General features: G+C 52.2%; 1 protein-coding gene and 1 pseudogene across 1 annotated transcript; one reads left to right on the forward strand and one right to left on the reverse strand.

Moving 5' to 3' along the window:
* The first annotated feature begins 6,789 nt into the window (after nt 1-6,789).
* On the forward strand, nt 6,790-6,922 carry LOC126074221 (uncharacterized; annotated as a pseudogene).
* Nucleotides 6,923-9,788: 2,866 nt separating this feature from the next.
* KIAA2013 (KIAA2013 ortholog) lies at nt 9,789-16,033 on the reverse strand. Its single transcript, XM_049877940.1, has 3 exons — nt 14,811-16,033; nt 11,963-12,816; nt 9,789-10,548 (listed from the first exon to the last, which is right to left on the reverse strand). The coding sequence occupies exons 1-3, from the start codon at nt 15,841-15,843 to the stop codon at nt 10,531-10,533; spliced, it is 1,905 nt and encodes a 634-aa protein (XP_049733897.1). The 5' UTR covers nt 15,844-16,033; the 3' UTR covers nt 9,789-10,530.
* Nucleotides 16,034-16,668: the final 635 nt, after the last annotated feature.

A 16,668-nucleotide genomic window follows, 5' to 3' on the forward strand; every position in this document is an offset into this window, starting at 1 on the left:
CAAACCAGGAGCCTGAGACCCAGCGAGGAGCAGGCCACGTTTGCTCTCAGCAGGCCTGGGACAAAAACTTGGGCACCCAGACCCCATCCCAGTGCTTGTCTGAGTTGGGCTGTGGCTGGAGGCCAAGAGGAGCAACTTTGTCCATTGTGCCCCTGGGACATTAGGGGTTGAAGAAGCAGATATGAAACTTTTTAGATACTTTAAAGATTTTAAGTTTTATATGAATGCAGGGGAGTTTTAGCTTTCACTCACCTGTGCCAATCATCTGTACAGCAGGGGCCACGTGGTCTGAGTCAACTTGGGGTAAGGGGTAAATACACGGGTTTGAGGGTCACAAAGACCAAGGTTCAAATCCTGGATCTGTAACTCCCTGTATCACCCTGACCAAACCTCTCTGAGCCTCAGCTCCCTTCTCCATAAAAAGGTGATGATAGAAGTCCCTACCCTATAGGGCTGTATTGAAGATACATCAAGATAATGTATGTTGTTGTTAGCTGCCTGGAGTCAGCTCCTGACTCATGGTGACCCTATGCATAACAGAAGGAAATGCTGCCCCATCCTGCACCATCCCCATGATCAGTTGGGAATTGAACTGTGTGATCTATAGAGTTTTCAGTGGCTGATTTTTGGAAGTCAGTTGCCAGGCCTTTCTTCGTAGCAGTTTAGTCCGGAAGTTCCACCGAAACCTGTTCAGCATCATTGCAACACACAAGCTCCACTGATGGGTGGTGGCTGCACATGGGGTGCACTGGCCGGGGAATCAAACCTGTGTCTCACACGGAAGGGGCGAATTCTACCATTAAACCACCAATGCCTCATGATCTCCGCAAGAACTTAGTATGAACCTCAACATTCAGTAAGCACTACTGTTATTATTGTTGAGATGGGGCCAGATGAGGGTGAGGAAGGCTTAGGGCAACCCGCTCCTCCTCTTGGATTGCTGTTATATTTTACAAAAGACAACCAGATCACTCTCAGCGAGGTAGGAACAGACTGTTTACAAAGCTGACAGATCCACGTCCTTTATCTGGTTGGGTCCTCAAGACAGCCTTGTAGTTAGGTCAGAGTGATTATAAATTCTTTCTGGTAGAAAGTGAGCTTTTTGAAGGCAGGGGTTGTGTAAGCTCAATTAATTTTTATACTTGTATACACCATGAAATCATTTAGGATCAAGATAGGAAATATTTCCAGCATCCCAGAAGGTTCCTTGGAGGCTGTCTGTTCTCAGTACCATCCCAGAGGTAACCACTATCTTTACTTCTACACTACTGATGAATTGGGTAGTATTAGCATTTTTTAAAAGGAGCCCTGGTGGCACAGTGGCTAAGCACTCAGCTGCTAACCAAAAGGTTGGAGGTTCAAACCCACCAGCCACTCTGCAGGAGAAAGATGTGGCAGTCTGCTTCGGTAAAGACTACAGCCTTGGAAGCCCTATCTGGCAGTTCTGTTCTGTCCTGTAGAGTCACTATGAGTCAGAATTGACTGAACAGCAAGGGGTGGAATATTTTTAAATGGTTAACTCGCTCGGCTGCTAACCGAAATGTTGGAGTTTCAAGTCCACCCAGAGACATCTCAAAAGAAAGACCTGGCTATCTATTTCTGAAAAATCAGTCACTGAAAACCCTGTGGGGCACATTTCTGCTCTGACACACACAGAGTTGCCCTGAGTCAGAATCGACTTGATTGCAAGTGGTAACTGGTAGCTTTTCTAACGTCCAGCCAGGGTAGAGTCAAAAAAACAAACACCCGGCTACAACCGCTGACTGCCCTGACAGGGAGCACAACAGAGAACCCCTGAGGGAGCAGGAGAGCAGTGGGATGCAGACCCCAAATTCTCATAAGACCAGACTTAATGGTCTGACTGAGACTAGAAGGACCCCAGTGGTCATGGCCCCCAGACCTTCAATCGGCCCAGGAGGGGAACCATTCCCGAAGCCAACTCTTCAGACATGGATTGGACTGGACAATGGGTTGGAGAGGGATGCTGGTGAGGAGTGAGCTACTTGGATCAGGCGGACACTTGAGACTATGTAGGCATCTCCTGCCTGGAGGGGTGATGAGAGGGTGGAGGGAGTTAGAAGCTGGCGAAATGGACACAAAAAGAGAGAGTGGAGGGAGAAAGCAGGCTGTCTCATTAGGGAGAGAGTAATTGGGAGTGTGTAGCAAGGTGTATATGGGTTTTTGTGTGAGAGACTGACTTGATTTGTAAACTTTCACTTAAAGCACAATAAAAATTATTTAAAAAACACACACACACACACACAAACAAACCCATTGCTGTCAAGTCAATTCCAACTCATAGCGACCCTATAGGACAGAGTAGAGCTGCTGCATAGGGTTTCCAAGGAGCAGCTGGTGGATTCAAGCTGCTGACCTTTTGGTTAGCAGCCGAGCTCTTAAGCACTGTGCCACCAGGGCTCTGAGCCAGGGTAGAGCCAATAATAACAAAGGCTGATCCTGATTGAGCACTTACTGAATGCCTGGCATTGTGCTAGGTGCACTTCACACACTAACTCATTGAACCCTCACTCAACCCTATGGGGTAGATTCTGTTCCTACCCCTACAGCTCATATAGGGAAATTGAGGCAGAGGATTTGAATCTGCACTAGGTGGAGAGATGTTCACCAGTTGTGCCCACTTGCAAGGTGGGCTCCGTGGTAAATAGATCAGAAATGGGGCCATTGCAGAGCCAAGGCCAGGGTGGGATTTGCTCCATTGTCACCTGGATCTGGCCTCACCCCACTGCCCACGTGGCCCTGCCTGGAACAGCCTTGCCCGCTCATAGTTCTCAGCCTTCACGTGCTTGTGCATGCAGGGCTGCCGGGCCACAGACCTGGGCAGTATCTGGTGCAGCAGATTTTCAGCCAGCCGCCCCTCCTGCTGCAGGTTCTCAGTCCTCTCCAGAGGCCTTGGGTGTAGGCCTGGCCCAAGCAGGTCATCTGTCTGAAGGAAACCAGTATGATAGAGTGGAAGAGGCTGGCCATCAGCACCAGGCTGACCTTCAGGCTGACAGTGGAGAGTGCCCCCTCGACCTTGCTGCCCAGTCCCATGGAGCCATGCTCCCACATGCAGCCCTGTGCAGACCCATGAGGCTCCGGGCCAGGGCCAGTGCTGGTGACAAGCAGACCATGGAGGAAGGAGGTGAGAGGAAGACAAGGCTGCTCTCAGACAGGGGCCAGAGGAAGGACAGGTTAGCATTCGCCCTCCAGCAAGCCTGAAGTTTCTCAGAAAGCATCACTGCATAGCCAAGGTGGGCGGTGGGTGGTACCAATGTGCCTGCCCATGTGGGAGAAGCTGCCAGGTCTGGAGAAGTTCTTGGACCTCAAAGAGGAAGCTCAGGGCCACCATATCCACCTAGTCAGGGTTGGTCTTCAGAGCTGTGAGGGACTCACTGGCGGCTTTCCAGGAGTGGTAGCAGCTCAGAGATGGTGCCTGAGAGCAGCAAGCTGGCTCCTGAGGCTCCGAGCTGCCTTCTGCACATAGAGGTCACAGGCTAAGCCTGGTTCCTGCTCACACCAGGCCCTGTGGGCACTCACCCTGCCCAGCTTTGCCTGGCAGAGGGCCTCCACCCTGCTGAGCAGCAGCCATCAGAGAGCCAGGGCCAGTGTCAGCGTTGTCCATGGGCCCCAGCAGCAGGGCGCTTACTCCTCTCGGAGGAAGCAGATCAGCAAGGCCAGAAGGATATTCCTGCAGCACCGAGTCTGCTCTTGGACCTGCCATTGGCCCAGGTTATCCCTCAGGCCCGGGATGACAGCCCCCAGCAGGGTTGCTTGAGAAAACACACAGGTGGCCAGCATCCTCCACAGCAGCTGGCTGGCTCTGCAGTAAGCACCGCTGGGATGCTCAGGAATGGGCCTCGATGGGGCTGGGATTCTGGGAGGCAGTAAGAATTTTACAATAGCTTCCAGGTAGGGCAAGGATTCATGGGAAAGTTGGAGTCCCACATGGGAGTTCACAGGGCTCATGGACCGGGGACTATATTCACAATGGTGGCCTTGGCCAAGTTATGCCCATCTCCAAGCACCAATTTCTTCATGTGCAAACCCCAAATGATGATAACATTTATTGCATTAACTTGACGTGTGTAAAGCCCTTGGTGCACAGGAGGGGCTCAATAAATGAGAATCATAAGATTAAGAATGAGGGAGAGTAGTGTCCTGGTTGGAGTCCCTGAGTGGTGCACATGGCTAATGTGCTCCCTGCTAACTGAAAAGTTGGTGAAAGATTGGTGGTTTGAGTCCACCCAGAGGCACCTCAGAAGAAAGGCCTGGCAATCTACTTCCAAAAGATCAGCCACTGAACACCCTATGAAACATAATTCTACTTTGAGTCACATGGGGTCGCCATGAGTCTGACTCTAGGGCAACTGGTTTGGTTTTTAGTGACCTGGTTGAGGGCATGGACTCTGGAGAGATTTCCTGGGTTCAAATCCTGGCTTTGCCACTTTTTAGCTGTGAGCCTTCGCCACCCTGTGCCTCACTTCCTGCTTATAAAAATGGAAATGGTAATAAGAATACCTACCCTCATAGGGTTATTTTGAGGTTTGTTTTGAGGACTAAAGGAGTTAAGCATAAACCCATTACCCATTGCTGTCGAGTCGATTCCGACTCATAGCGACTCTATAGGACAGAGTAGAACTGCCCCATAGAGTTTCCAAGGGAAAAAAAAGAAAAAAACCTGTTGCAGACAAGTCAATTCCAACTCATAGTGACCCTGTAGGACAGTAGAACTGCCCTGTTTCCAAGGAGCAACTGGTGGATTTGAACTGCCAACCTTTTGGTTAGAGCCAAGTTCTTAACCACTTCAAAATCAGGCCACCTATAATACCAGTATTACCTCTAATTATGAATCGACTCTATAGCACTGGGTTTGGTTTTGGGTTTTGGTTCTTATCAGCAGCGCGGATCTAATCTCTGCCTTGCCCTCACTTGAAGCATTTTGAGAGGGAGGCAGACTAATTCCATTATCTGTTGTGCAAAGAGTGAACAGTGTGTGGCTGCTAACAGAAAGGTTGGAGGTTCAAGCCCACCTAGAGGTGCCAGGAAAGAAAGGCCTGGTGATCTACATCAGAAAAGTCAGCCATTGAGAAGCCCCTGGAGCACATTTCTACTCTGACACACATGCTGTCGCCGTGAATGGCAACTGGTTATCGCAAAACCGAACAGTAAGCAAATCTACCCCAGTCACATCTTGTACTCCCAAGCCAAGGCAAAGTGATTTAAATCCCTGGAACTATTGTTTTGCCCACTCTATCCACCTTAAGGAGCCCTGGTAGCACAGCGGCTAAAGCACTCGGCTGCCAACAGAAAGCTCGACGATTCGAACCCACCAGCTGCTCCGCTGGAAAAGATACGGCTGGCAGTCGACTTCCCTAAAGATTACAGCCTTGAAAAGTTTCAAATTGATTGCAGTGGGTTTGGGGCTACTGTTTTGTCTGCTCTATCCAGGGGCATGACAGAGTTAACTGGGTTAGGAGGTGGGAGTTGGGGGGAAGGCGGGAAGTGGGAATGAAGGGGAGCGGACGAAGCCCGACTGGAGAAAGCGCTTGGGTGAGGGGGCGCTCACTGAAGCAGCACACGGCTCTGCCGGTGGGCCCCAGACCCAGCCGCAAGGTTCAAGCCACAAACTCCCGGGCGATTTAGGGGCCGCCTAGGGTGGAGGTTACATCTGATTATGGGAAGCCAGATGGCCCAATGGACGAGTGATTTGGGGGGCTCGGGGCAGCCCTAGTCCAGGTCTGGCTAGGGATTCGGGCTGCCCCGGTCGGATAGCAGAGTGCAGTGGGGACCATGCGTGGGGAGGGTGGAAGCTGGTCTTGAGGAGCAGGACACCTCCGGAAGGGCCGTGTGCTTGGCAAATACTGCAGACTTCGAGAAAGAGAAGAAAAAGCGCTCAGGCTCCCCCTCCCTCACCTGCTTTGGTCTCTGCTTCTATTTAGGGCGCCCCTGCTGCCCTGTTCTCCCCTCAGCTAGTCTGGAGTGGGGCCTGAGAACTTGTACTTCTAACAGGTTACCCAGGAGACGCTGATGCTACTAGTCCTGGGACCACATGGTGAAAACCACTGCGTTAAAACACGATTCTGATAATTTACTGTCTTTCAAAACTCTTCAATGGTTCCCCCTTTGCCCTCGAGGTAAAATTCAAGCTCTTAGATGTGGTCCCTGCCTTTTAGCCACTCAGCCTCACACAGCTTACGGGGTCTCTGCCTAGAACACCCTCACCACCCAGGCGTCGCTGAACGTTGTCATCAGCGCTCATCACACAGACCTGTCTCCATGGCAGACTTCCTTGCATATTAAATTTTAGGGATATATTTCTAGTCCTAGGACCCAACACAGAGTTTGACACAGCTCAATAAATTTTTGTTGGATGAACAAAGACAATTATTTTCAAGACTTTTTTTTTTCAAATTCAAAATAAAGTTTTACTTAGAGCGCCAATTTTAAAACAAAGTCAGACTCTGCTAGTTGGACCAAGTCTGTATTCCGTTAAGTCTGGTCTCCGCCCTGCCCCCTTGTGGTGGTCTTGAGCCCAGCGCGAAAACTATTTCCGGAAACAGGAGGTTGATGACGCACCTTCATTTACATATCCACAATGCATTGCACAGAGGACAATTTTCGACCTTAAAACTATTAGATACACTCCTTTTTTATAATATAGATATGAGAATGCCCTGATATAATTGTCTGTGAAAAAGGAAGAAGTCACTGTTCCTTTCTAGTGACTAGTCACCGCTAGTGAATTAGGTGTGACAGTTACTCGAGAAATGCGTTCCGTTGGTGGCAAGCATACTCTGGTTTCTCTCCAGAATGTACTAGTCTTTGGTCTTTTATCAAAGGCGTCTGGAGATGCAACGATTGTGAGTAAACGGCACAAAACAACAACAACCAATTTTTGGAAGCCTTGCATAGTGGCAGGGCTTACATTGAGTTATAAAAAACAGACTTTTTTTGTGAATTTTAGTAAAGTTGGTTTTAAACACTTTTCTTTTTCAGCTGGTTAGCTTTTTCTATAAATTGTTCATTTTGTTGCAAAAGTTTGGTAGAGTATTTTATTGATAATTTCTAAAACATCAGGTTGCCAGTTTAAATCAGATCACCCAGTTAGCAGCAGAGCACTTTCAACCATTGTACCACCAGCGCTCCTAAGTGTTTCCATTTCTTATAATGAAATGTTGATACGTTGGAGACCACTATACATTATCACCTGGGTGCTCCTGTGCCTCCCCTGGGCCTGGCACAGAAGTTTCCTAAATATAAAATATCTGGTTAGTCTGGTTTTGCCCAGGCCTTGTAACATATAAACCAAAAAAAAATTTTTTTACTTTTTTTGTTGTTGTAAGTTCAGGCTTGGGCACTGCATCTCATTCTAGTAAATGTCAGGCAAGTCCCAGACACCATTCTGGGTCCTAAGTGTTGCACTTATTGTAAGCTTTGACTACTTTTTAAAATACCAACAAAAATTCCATCTGTAGACCCTGGGTTTAGAAGCCCTGACCTGCCTCCAGGTATACACAACAAAGGATTCTCCTGTGTGTTGGTAGAGAGTTTTGAATTTAGCAAAGCACATTCACCAACAGTCCTTTCTTGGGACTTCCCAGCCATCTGATGAAGTTGGAAGGTGTTAGCCCATTTTATAGGTGGGAACCTAATTCACTTGTTTGAGGTCATACAATGATAATGACACAGCTGAACATGAAACTCAGGTCCCTGACCCCCAGTCCAGTGCTCATTCCTTTATATCCAACTTCCTTCCCCAATAATGTTGCCTAATTATCTTTTCTCAAAGTTTTCCTCTGACAGAAGCCACAACCTTTCTCATGAGCTTACCTGCCGCTCCTCACCTGCCCCACCCTTCTCATCTGTCCTTCCTCACCTGCCCCCACTCCTCACCTGTCCACCTGGTTTTCTCAGCTTTCAGGTCACACAGCGAGCTATCACAAGATTCTCAAGATGCTGGTGGATGTTCAGGTGCTGTGATCTGTAGCGCAGTCTTTCACATGTTAGCAGAAGGGATAATTAACCTAACCTGTTACTGGGGCCACCCTTTGACCTTTGGCAACCCACTCTTTCACTGGGTCTCAGTTTCCACGTTGTAAAATGGGGCAATAAATTGTCTTCCCTTGGTTTTCAGGGGTGCAGTACAAATTGGCCAAAATTATGACAGAATTTAGGGGAGAGGAAGTGGTATGCCCACAGGAGACATTTTTGTCTCCAATATTACTGCCAGAGTCCCAGGGTGGTGCATGTGGTTACCACGCTCAGCTGCTAACCACAGGTAGGGGGTTTCAGTCCACCCAAAAGCCCCTCCGAAGGAAGGCCTGGTCGCCTACTTCTGAAAACTCAGCACGGGAAATCCTGTAGAGCACAGCTCTGTTCTGACACACATGGGGTTGCCATGAGTCGGAGCTGACTCGGTGGCAACTGTTTTTGTTGTTGTTACTGCCATGAATTAGGACCAGAGCCTACTCATTACGCTTAGAAGTCAATGATGTGAAAGAAATCATCTCCAACTCTCTGCAGACAATCTGAGGTACCAGCTGCTCCCTGGGCGTTTCCGAACGTTCCCACCCGTGTGTTTGCTCACCATTCCGGCTGCCTGATGGTCCTCTCCCACGCCCCGTGCAGTGTGATTGGCCTCACACGCTGAGGCTGCGCATGCGTGAGTGCTGCGTATGGGTGCCCAGCAGGTCCCTGCAGATAAGAGAGCGGTTGAAGCGAAGTGCTGTGGGTGCTTACACCTGCGCAAAGCTCGTTTCCTCATCTCTCAAATTGGGATCCTAACAGCCCCCTTCACCAACTCCTCCTCCCATAGAGCCACGTTGATGTAAAACCCTAACATAATTCTGACATATGGTGAGCTCTGATTTCTGGATATTAGTTCACTGAAATGCTAATCATTCCACCAGTAAGTGTTTGTCGAGCGCCAGGTGCCCGTGTTCACGTCTATGTTGACGGGAGCCTCTGGCACGCCCAGTACCAAGTTAAAGGCAGGTGAATGGGAGCTGTCAGGCGTGGCTTTTGTTGTCAAGCAGCTTCCAGTCTAACTGGAGCAACTGGAGCGCCTTCCAAACTGTGAATGACACCAACTGCCCATTATGAGAGTCTCGCTCCCTGAAGAGGCAGGCAGCCCATGGGCCGATGGCATTTCGCACTTTGTACTACCCGGAGCCGGAAGAGAAGGCTCCTGGGACTCAAGTGGCTGGAAAGACAGGGCGGCTCATTGTAGAGTCTGCTCTGCTTGTTTACTTTCTCCCACAGCCATCTGCTGTGGCCAGACTGCAGCTCCTTGGCAAGCAACCTGGTCCCTGGTGAGTCATGCTGCTTAAACTGCTTGTCTGGGAGCCTGGGAGACAACCAGAACACTGGGGCAGCCCCAAGGTGGGCTGCCACGCCCAGCAGTCCCTGGGATGACTCTCACCTCCCACAGAGAGAGGGTGGTCTGACCATGGCTTTGGCTAACACCCTGCAGAAAGCCCACTCAGGGTTTCTTCCTGCTGCCCAGCCCCATGGCCAGCCAACGCCAGGGCAGGAAAGGACCTGGGTGATGCTAGGGGCCCTCAACCAACCTACTCACCAGGCCGCCAGAAAGGTATCCACCTCCACACCTTCTGAATGACTCCTTTGGAGAGGAGTAGAGGACACGGGAAGGTACCGTCTCTACGGCAGGGCTGTGAGGCGTGTCCTTCTGCTGCAGGCACTACGCAAAAATCTGGCGACAGAGGCTTCAACCACACACAAAACCGGTCATGGAAGTTTTAAAAGTTATTTATTTAAAAACAGAACAAAAAGAAGCTTTGGTATTTCAAAACCCAACAATCATCAATTACTAAAAAATTAAACACCTCCCCCGAGGCCCAAAAGTACAAAACCACAGATTTCCACAGGCTCAGGATGAGAAGGAGACAAAGGGCGAGCTAAGAGTGAGCCAGACCGGCGCCCCCACAGGCAGTGCCCTCCCTGGAGAAGGGCCCGGCCCGGCCTCCAAACCGCCCATGGCGTCGCAATGCCACAGAGGCAGCTCAGATGCCGAGCCGAGCCGCTGCCAAGACTCACTGCCTAAAGTGGACGCAAAAGCCACCCCACAAAAATAAATTAAAAATTCATTCAAGAAAGAACACCTTAAATTAGGAAAAGAACAATTTTTCCTAAACGAGTCTTTTCAAAAGAGGGTCAATTTCCTGGAACAGACGAAAGGGGGAACATGGAAGGAGTAAGTTCGATTTCAAGTATTTTCCATTTCCATATCATTTTATTGAGCCGAAAGCTTACAAAGAGTCCACTGGCCCCTCCCCTCCCTGCTCCCCACTGGACACTCTCCTTCCTTCCGGCGCAGAGTCCTGAATATCCACAAACGCACCGAGTCGCTGGTTTCCCCAAACAAGGCACAAAAGGGTGGTGGCTTTCGGAGGATCCCTTGTTCGTAGCAGCAGGACTTTCAGTGCTGGATGTCTTGTGCAAATGGTGGCTGAAAGCAGGACCATCTGTTCAGTCAGACACTGGGACCTTCCAGCAGGACCATCTGTTCACTCAGACACTGGGATCTTCCTGTTCAATGAACGAAAAAAGGTATTACTGTTTGCCACCAGCCCTGGACAGCCACAGAAATACTCAGAGACGCAGGCGATGGAGGCCACCCTGTGGCCCCCCCTCCCCCCCGCAGCCAGGCTCTGACCCGGCCTGCAGACAGCACCTAGCCTAGGGTGACACTGGAATTCCCACGGACTTTGTGGCCTGTGGGCTCCTCAGATTGGGACAGAGTGTTCCCCTGGCTCTGCTCCAGTGTGGCACAGCTCGACCACGCATAAACTGGGGGACATGGGTCAGTACTCTGCAAAGGCGGTTTGGCCTGTCTCCTAGATTATGCAGGGAACCCAGGGTGGATGGGTGTACACCAAGAGCAAGAACAGCAAAGCATGCTGAAAAGCAGGGGAGTGCAGCCGCCTCTGTAACGGCATCGGCAGCAAAGCCACACAACACAAATTTCGCACCTGGTCCATTGTAGCCAGTTGAGAGCCCGTTAATGGGCAGACCTTCTGCACACTGCTTCTTTTTTTTTAAATAATTTTTATTGTGCTTTAAGTGAAAGTTTACAAATCAAGTCAGTCTCTCACACAAAAACCCATATACACCTTGCTACACACTCCCAATTACTCTCCGCCTAATAAGACAGCCTGCTGTCTCCCTCCACTCTCTCTTTCCGTGTCCTTTTCGCCAGCTTCTAACCCCCTCCACCCTCTCATCTCCCCTCCAGGCAGGAGATGCCAACATAGTCTCAAGTGTGCACACTGCTTTTTGATCTTTCAATCTATTCTTCAAGCTTGAGAAACTCAGACCTACCTCCGGCCCTCCTCCTGCCCCTTCACTGCTGTTTTCTTCTCCAAGTCCTGGCCTTGGGCCAGAAACCAGAAGCCACAAAGCCCCTCTACTGATGCTATGACGCATCTCTCCTGAGCGGGCTCCAGGCTAGTTAACTACTTGAGGGCACAGACCTAGAGCCTCAAAGATCTCTATTTTCACTGCAGCGGGAAGGCGGCGAGGGGGAGAAATGGAACCTTGCTGAAACCCCAGTGAGGGGTTGAGCTCCAAACACAACACAGAGGCCCTCAGGGGTGAGGACAGGGCTGCTGGCAGTGGACAGAGGCTTCAGGTCAGTCTACGGACGTGCTGGAGTTATTTTAAAATGCAGTTTATGGGGAGAAACCGCCTACGTCTCTGAAAGCCAGTGGACTTGTCTACTCAGCACCTAGATTTCCACAGCTTTCCCTTTCTTATGGTCCCCTTTTACACTCACTTTTTGGTGTCCTCTAAAAACACTCCTACCTCTCTGATGCTGAGAGCACTGGCTATCGAACCCCACTACCACCCAGGCCTCGCCCTGCCCTCTCCAGGCCAGCCTCCTCCTAGACAGAGGATGGGAAACAAGGCAGAGGCCTCACGCTCTCGGCCAATGGCTTTGTACCTTACTCCGGAAGAGGGGCTTGGCGCCAGGCCCGCAGTACTCATTATAGATGAGCTTGAAGAGGAAGAGGTGGAAGAGGGTGATGAGGGAGGCCACACTGAACCAGAAGAGGAAGGGCAGCCCGGGGTCCTGCTGGGCCATGTGCTCGTCGTGGGCCAGGATGGCCTTGAGGTGCAGCGTGTGCCGCAGGTCCTGCAGGTGCGTGAGGTCGGTGGAGATGTAGAGCAGCGGTGTGATGGGCTGCGTCACCATGATGGAGAACGTGTGGCCCTGGGGTGCCGAGGTCAGCTCCACGGGGTCGTCCAGGCAGCCCGCTTCACAGGCGTAGATCTTGACGGGCTGGCCGCGGGACTCCACGGCCACGTGCAGGTAGGGCTTGCCCTCGGCGTCTGCGAGCACGGCCAGGTTGATGTGGTCGTTCTTGTAGCGGATGCCGTGCAACGAGTAGCTGTTGTGCAGCACGTCGGGGTCGGCCTGGAACTGCAGGTGGTTCTCGGTGAACTGCAGCCCGCCAAAGCTGAGCACCATGCCCTGCATGATGCCTGGGGCGCCCACCTTCACCAGTCCCTTGCAACCACGCTTCTGCAGGGTCAGCTTCCACAGGTTGGACAGCTGCAGGATCTGCTGGATCGTGGACAGCCGCCCAGGCCAGAGGTTCTCCGCGTGCATCGTGGCGTGGCCGCTGAAGCAATGATCTTCATAGTTGAGCGTCGACTCCATCTGGTCTCTCTCCCTGTGGCTCAGGGTGGGGTTGAGCAGTGGGGCTGGGGAGCAGGACAGCATGTAGTACAGTGTCAGGTTCACGGTCAGGCTGGACGGCGTGTGGGTGTCAGTGATCCTCTTCATTTCTACTCCTGGAACACCCCAAGGTTGCACGTTAGAGGCAGGACATGGCCGGGAGACAGAGGTTATGAAACAAAAATCAAGAGCAGAGACATGTTAGTGCCTGATGCTGAAGGCAGTGGCTTGCGTCCCTCATTTCAGGACAGAGCTGTCCTGCCTATCTTCCTCACTTGACCATCTTCAGCTCTAAAGGCTTGACCCCTAAAATTCTGGTAACATGGCAGTGAGGCCTCCTGCCAGAGCTGAGAAGAATACAGACCCGGCCAGGATTTCTCAGCTTATGGCATCAAGAGAAAAGTCTGGTCCCCTCCATGCCAGGACCTTGTGTTCATCAATGCCCTGACCAGTCGTGGGCCACTTCTCTTCTCCACCATCTCTCCCTCCAGTTTTTCAGCTTTATATAATCTCTGAACACAGACATCTCCCAAATTTATGTGGACTCTAGACTCAGTCACCAGCCTGCTTGGTGTCTGCACCTGGCTATCTGAGAGGTATTTTGAACCTGACGTGGTTTGAACTCTTCCAACCCCAAACCATCCTTCCCCAAGTTGTCTCCATCTTGGTAAATAATACCCGCAACAACACAACTGCTCAACCCCCTAAAATCCAGGAGTCCACCTCAAGTTTTCACTTCCCACAGCCAATCCATGATAAGTCCTGGCGGCTCCATCTACTTCTCTCCACCTCAGTGGTCACAACCCTGGCCCAGGCCATCTTCCCCTCTCACCTGGGCTCCAGAAAAAGCCTCTTGACTGGTCCCCATGCATCCACTTCGCCCTTCTACAGTCTGTACTCTTCATACAGTGGCCAGAGAGATCTTTTAAAAAGGTTTACCAGCTCACACTCTCCCCTGCTTTCCATTCCACTTAGAATAGAATTCAAAGTCCTCACCAAGGCTGACAAGGCCCTTTATGATCTGGCCACCGCCAACACCCTCACCTGTCTGACCACGTCTCCCGTTCACTACCTGCCAGCTGCTCAACCTGTATTGCTCCTGCCTGCGGGCCTCTGCCCTTGCTGGCTCCCAGCTGGGCTTTCTGCTCCCAAATCATTACATAGCGACTTCTTCTTGCCATTCGGGCTCAGTTTAAGTGTCTCTTTTTCAGAGAGGCCTCCCCAGCGATGCAGCTAAAAGGAGGCACCTCCATCCCATACTCTCACCCCACTCATCACCCTCGATCACATCACCCTATTTTTAACTTTTCCCCATAGCATTTATTCTAAGAAACTACTATGCTTATTTATTCAAATGTTCACTTTTCTAATACATGTCTTCCTCCCAACCAGAATTTAAGCAAGAACCATGAGAACACGGACTTCATTCCGTTTACTTCTGTGTCTCCAGTGCCCAGAAGAGCCCCTGGCACAAGCATTCACTAAATACTTGTTGAATGAATTACAACTCTCTTTGAGCAACCAAACCTAAGGGCTCAGACAGCTGGAACCCTGGCAATCAAAATCCCTCTCTCATTCAGCAAAGGCTTTTCTTTCCTTAAACAGCCTGTGGGAAGAGCAGCTGTCACTTGGCAGGACCATCCCAACCGCCTCGGAAGAAGCTGCAGCCACAACAGCAGGGTACACACAGCCCAGCGAGAGTCACGTCAAGGAGCTCACACCTGTCACCAGCCGGGCTGGGAACCGAGGAAAGACTCCTGGGATCTGCCAGGTCTCCGCCTCATGGTTTACCCTTTACAAACCAACTCCAAAGACCTCACCCTGCTCAACTCAGGCCTCCCCTTCAGGAACAAATAACAAGACCTGCCCTTTACACTCATTCTCTTATTAAAATCTCATAAAAGCTCCCAGAGGTAGGTACTGTTATTACCAAAAACAGGCCCAGAGAGAGGTGACTTGATCCAAGGTTGCACTGCTACTAAATGGTGGAACAGAGATTGAGCCCCAGGTCAAGGCCAAGCCCAAGTGTGAACCACTCCACTCCTCTCCTTCAGTGTCACCTCCGCATCTGTGTTCTACCTCCCTGCCCCAGACACTCGCCAGGCCTCACCTGGGCTGAAGAGCTGGGCCCAGAGACGCTGGTGGTCCTGAAGCAGCTCATTTGCTGGCATCTCCAAGAGCTCCAGCATTTCCTTCCGGGCCAAGTCCTGCAGCGTCTTGAGCTCGTTGGCTGCTTTGCTCTTGAGCACCTGGGGGTTAATGGGATCGGAGACATGTACAACCCACAGCACTGTCTCATCCAGTTGTGTCTTGGGAGCCACCTGGAGCCGGTTCACTAGCTTCTTGGCGGCCACCACCACTAAGTGCACCAGTCCCGTGGACAAAGGCGGGGACCGGCCCGAGTAGAGAAGGAACTGATGGTCTCCGACCTTCTCCAGGGTACTGGTGAAGGCCCTGGGGACTGGGCCAGCAGTAGGTCCCACAGTCTGCAGCGCGGCCACGCGCTCCGTGGGGTTGTTGAGCTGGATGCGCTGCAGGTAGACGTGAGGTCGGCCTCGGTGCGCCAGAAAGTCCTCTTGCAGCAGCACGCAGTCGCGGCCGCCCCCTGCAACAAGGCCAGAGGCCGAGGCGGGCCCAGGGACGACGGCCGCGGGCCCAGAGCCTGGAGCCCCGAGCTGCAGGCAGCGCACCCGGCGCAGCAGGCCCTCCCGCAACAGCAGGACAGCCTCCCCAGCTTCGGACAGCGCACTGAGCGGGCGCAGCTGCACAAAAGGCACGAAGTCCGGCGCCACGGCGGGCTCCCGCTCCCCGGGGATCACCAAGAGCCGGTTGGCCGCCACGTCCAGGGCCAGGAAGCCGTTGGCCACCAGGGCCGGCACGCCAGGGCCCAGCGGCACAGCCTCGCCGCGCTCCCGCAGGCTACGCCAGGCACGTGTGGCCGCCTGCAGGCAGGCGGAGGGCTCGGCAGCGCCCGGCTCGCCGCGGCCCCACGGCAGCAGATGCAGGCCGCCCGCCGCCCGCCGCGCCCCGGAGCCAGCGAACCACAAGAGCAGCAGCAGCAGGCCGAGCAGGCACAAGAGGCGGCGGGCCCAGCTGCTCGACAGCAGCCCCGGCAGTCCCTTAAGCCGCTGCTGCAGCCACATCGGGCCTCCAGGCGCGGGCGCGGCGCACGGGCGGCCGCCGGGCCCGCCGCCCAGCCCACCGGCCCGGCCGCCCGCGCCTCACTCCCAGGCCCAGACCGCGGCGCCCACCTTGGCCCGGGTCACAGCCGCCCCAGCAGCCTCCCCAGCAGCCGCCACCGCCACTTCCTCCTCCCTCTCTGTTGCCTCCGGCCGTCAAGCGCCACCAGCCGTTAAGCGCCGCCGTATCTTTTGCGACAGATGGAAAAGGGCAGAAGGGAGAGAGAGGGGCGGGCCAGAGAGAAGGAGGCGGAGTAATAGCGGGGGCGGGCCTGAAGCAGTGACGTCGACGGTAGAGGGGCCTGAGACAATTCCGCGATTAAAACAAAACACCTGCCCGGCCACGTCGACCACGTGTTAGGGTCAAATTTGGCCGGTGAGGCCTCGGTTTGCCACTGATGGATTCAACACCCCTAGGATTAAAAACAAAAAAAACACAAAACTTCATTGTTTCTGTAAAAAAGATCATCCTCGCTGTAAAAAAAACTTGGAACAGTACAGAAAAGTAGAAAAAAAAAAAGTAAAAACTACTGGAAAATATTTTGTTGACAACACTTCCAGAGCTATCTGGCAGTACATATGGCACTTGGGGCCACGTAAGTCTAGCCCAGGGCCGGGAGGTTAGTCTGTTTCTCTCCCACACCGAGTCTGTTTTCTTGATGTCAAACCTGAATTTCAACTTATTAAATACCTCTAGACACTCGATGGAAACCCTGGTGACGTAGTAGTTAAGAGTTCGGCTGTTAACCAAAAGATCAGCGGTTCGAATCCACTAGGCGCTCCTTGGAA

The sequence above is a fragment of the Elephas maximus genome, chromosome 3, assembly GCF_024166365.1.
Source record: "Elephas maximus indicus isolate mEleMax1 chromosome 3, mEleMax1 primary haplotype, whole genome shotgun sequence".
NCBI lineage: Eukaryota > Metazoa > Chordata > Mammalia > Proboscidea > Elephantidae > Elephas > Elephas maximus.

Bases quoted from the DNA above. Each gene is read 5' to 3' on its own strand.
- KIAA2013 (XM_049877940.1), bottom strand. From the start codon at position 15,843: ATGTGGCTGCAGCAGCGGCTTAAGGGACTGCCGGGGCTGCTGTCGAGC. The intron at 12,817-14,810 runs GTGAGGCCTGGC...GGGGTGTTCCAG, and splicing joins GGCCCAGCTCTTCAGCCCAG to GAGTAGAAATGAAGAGGATC.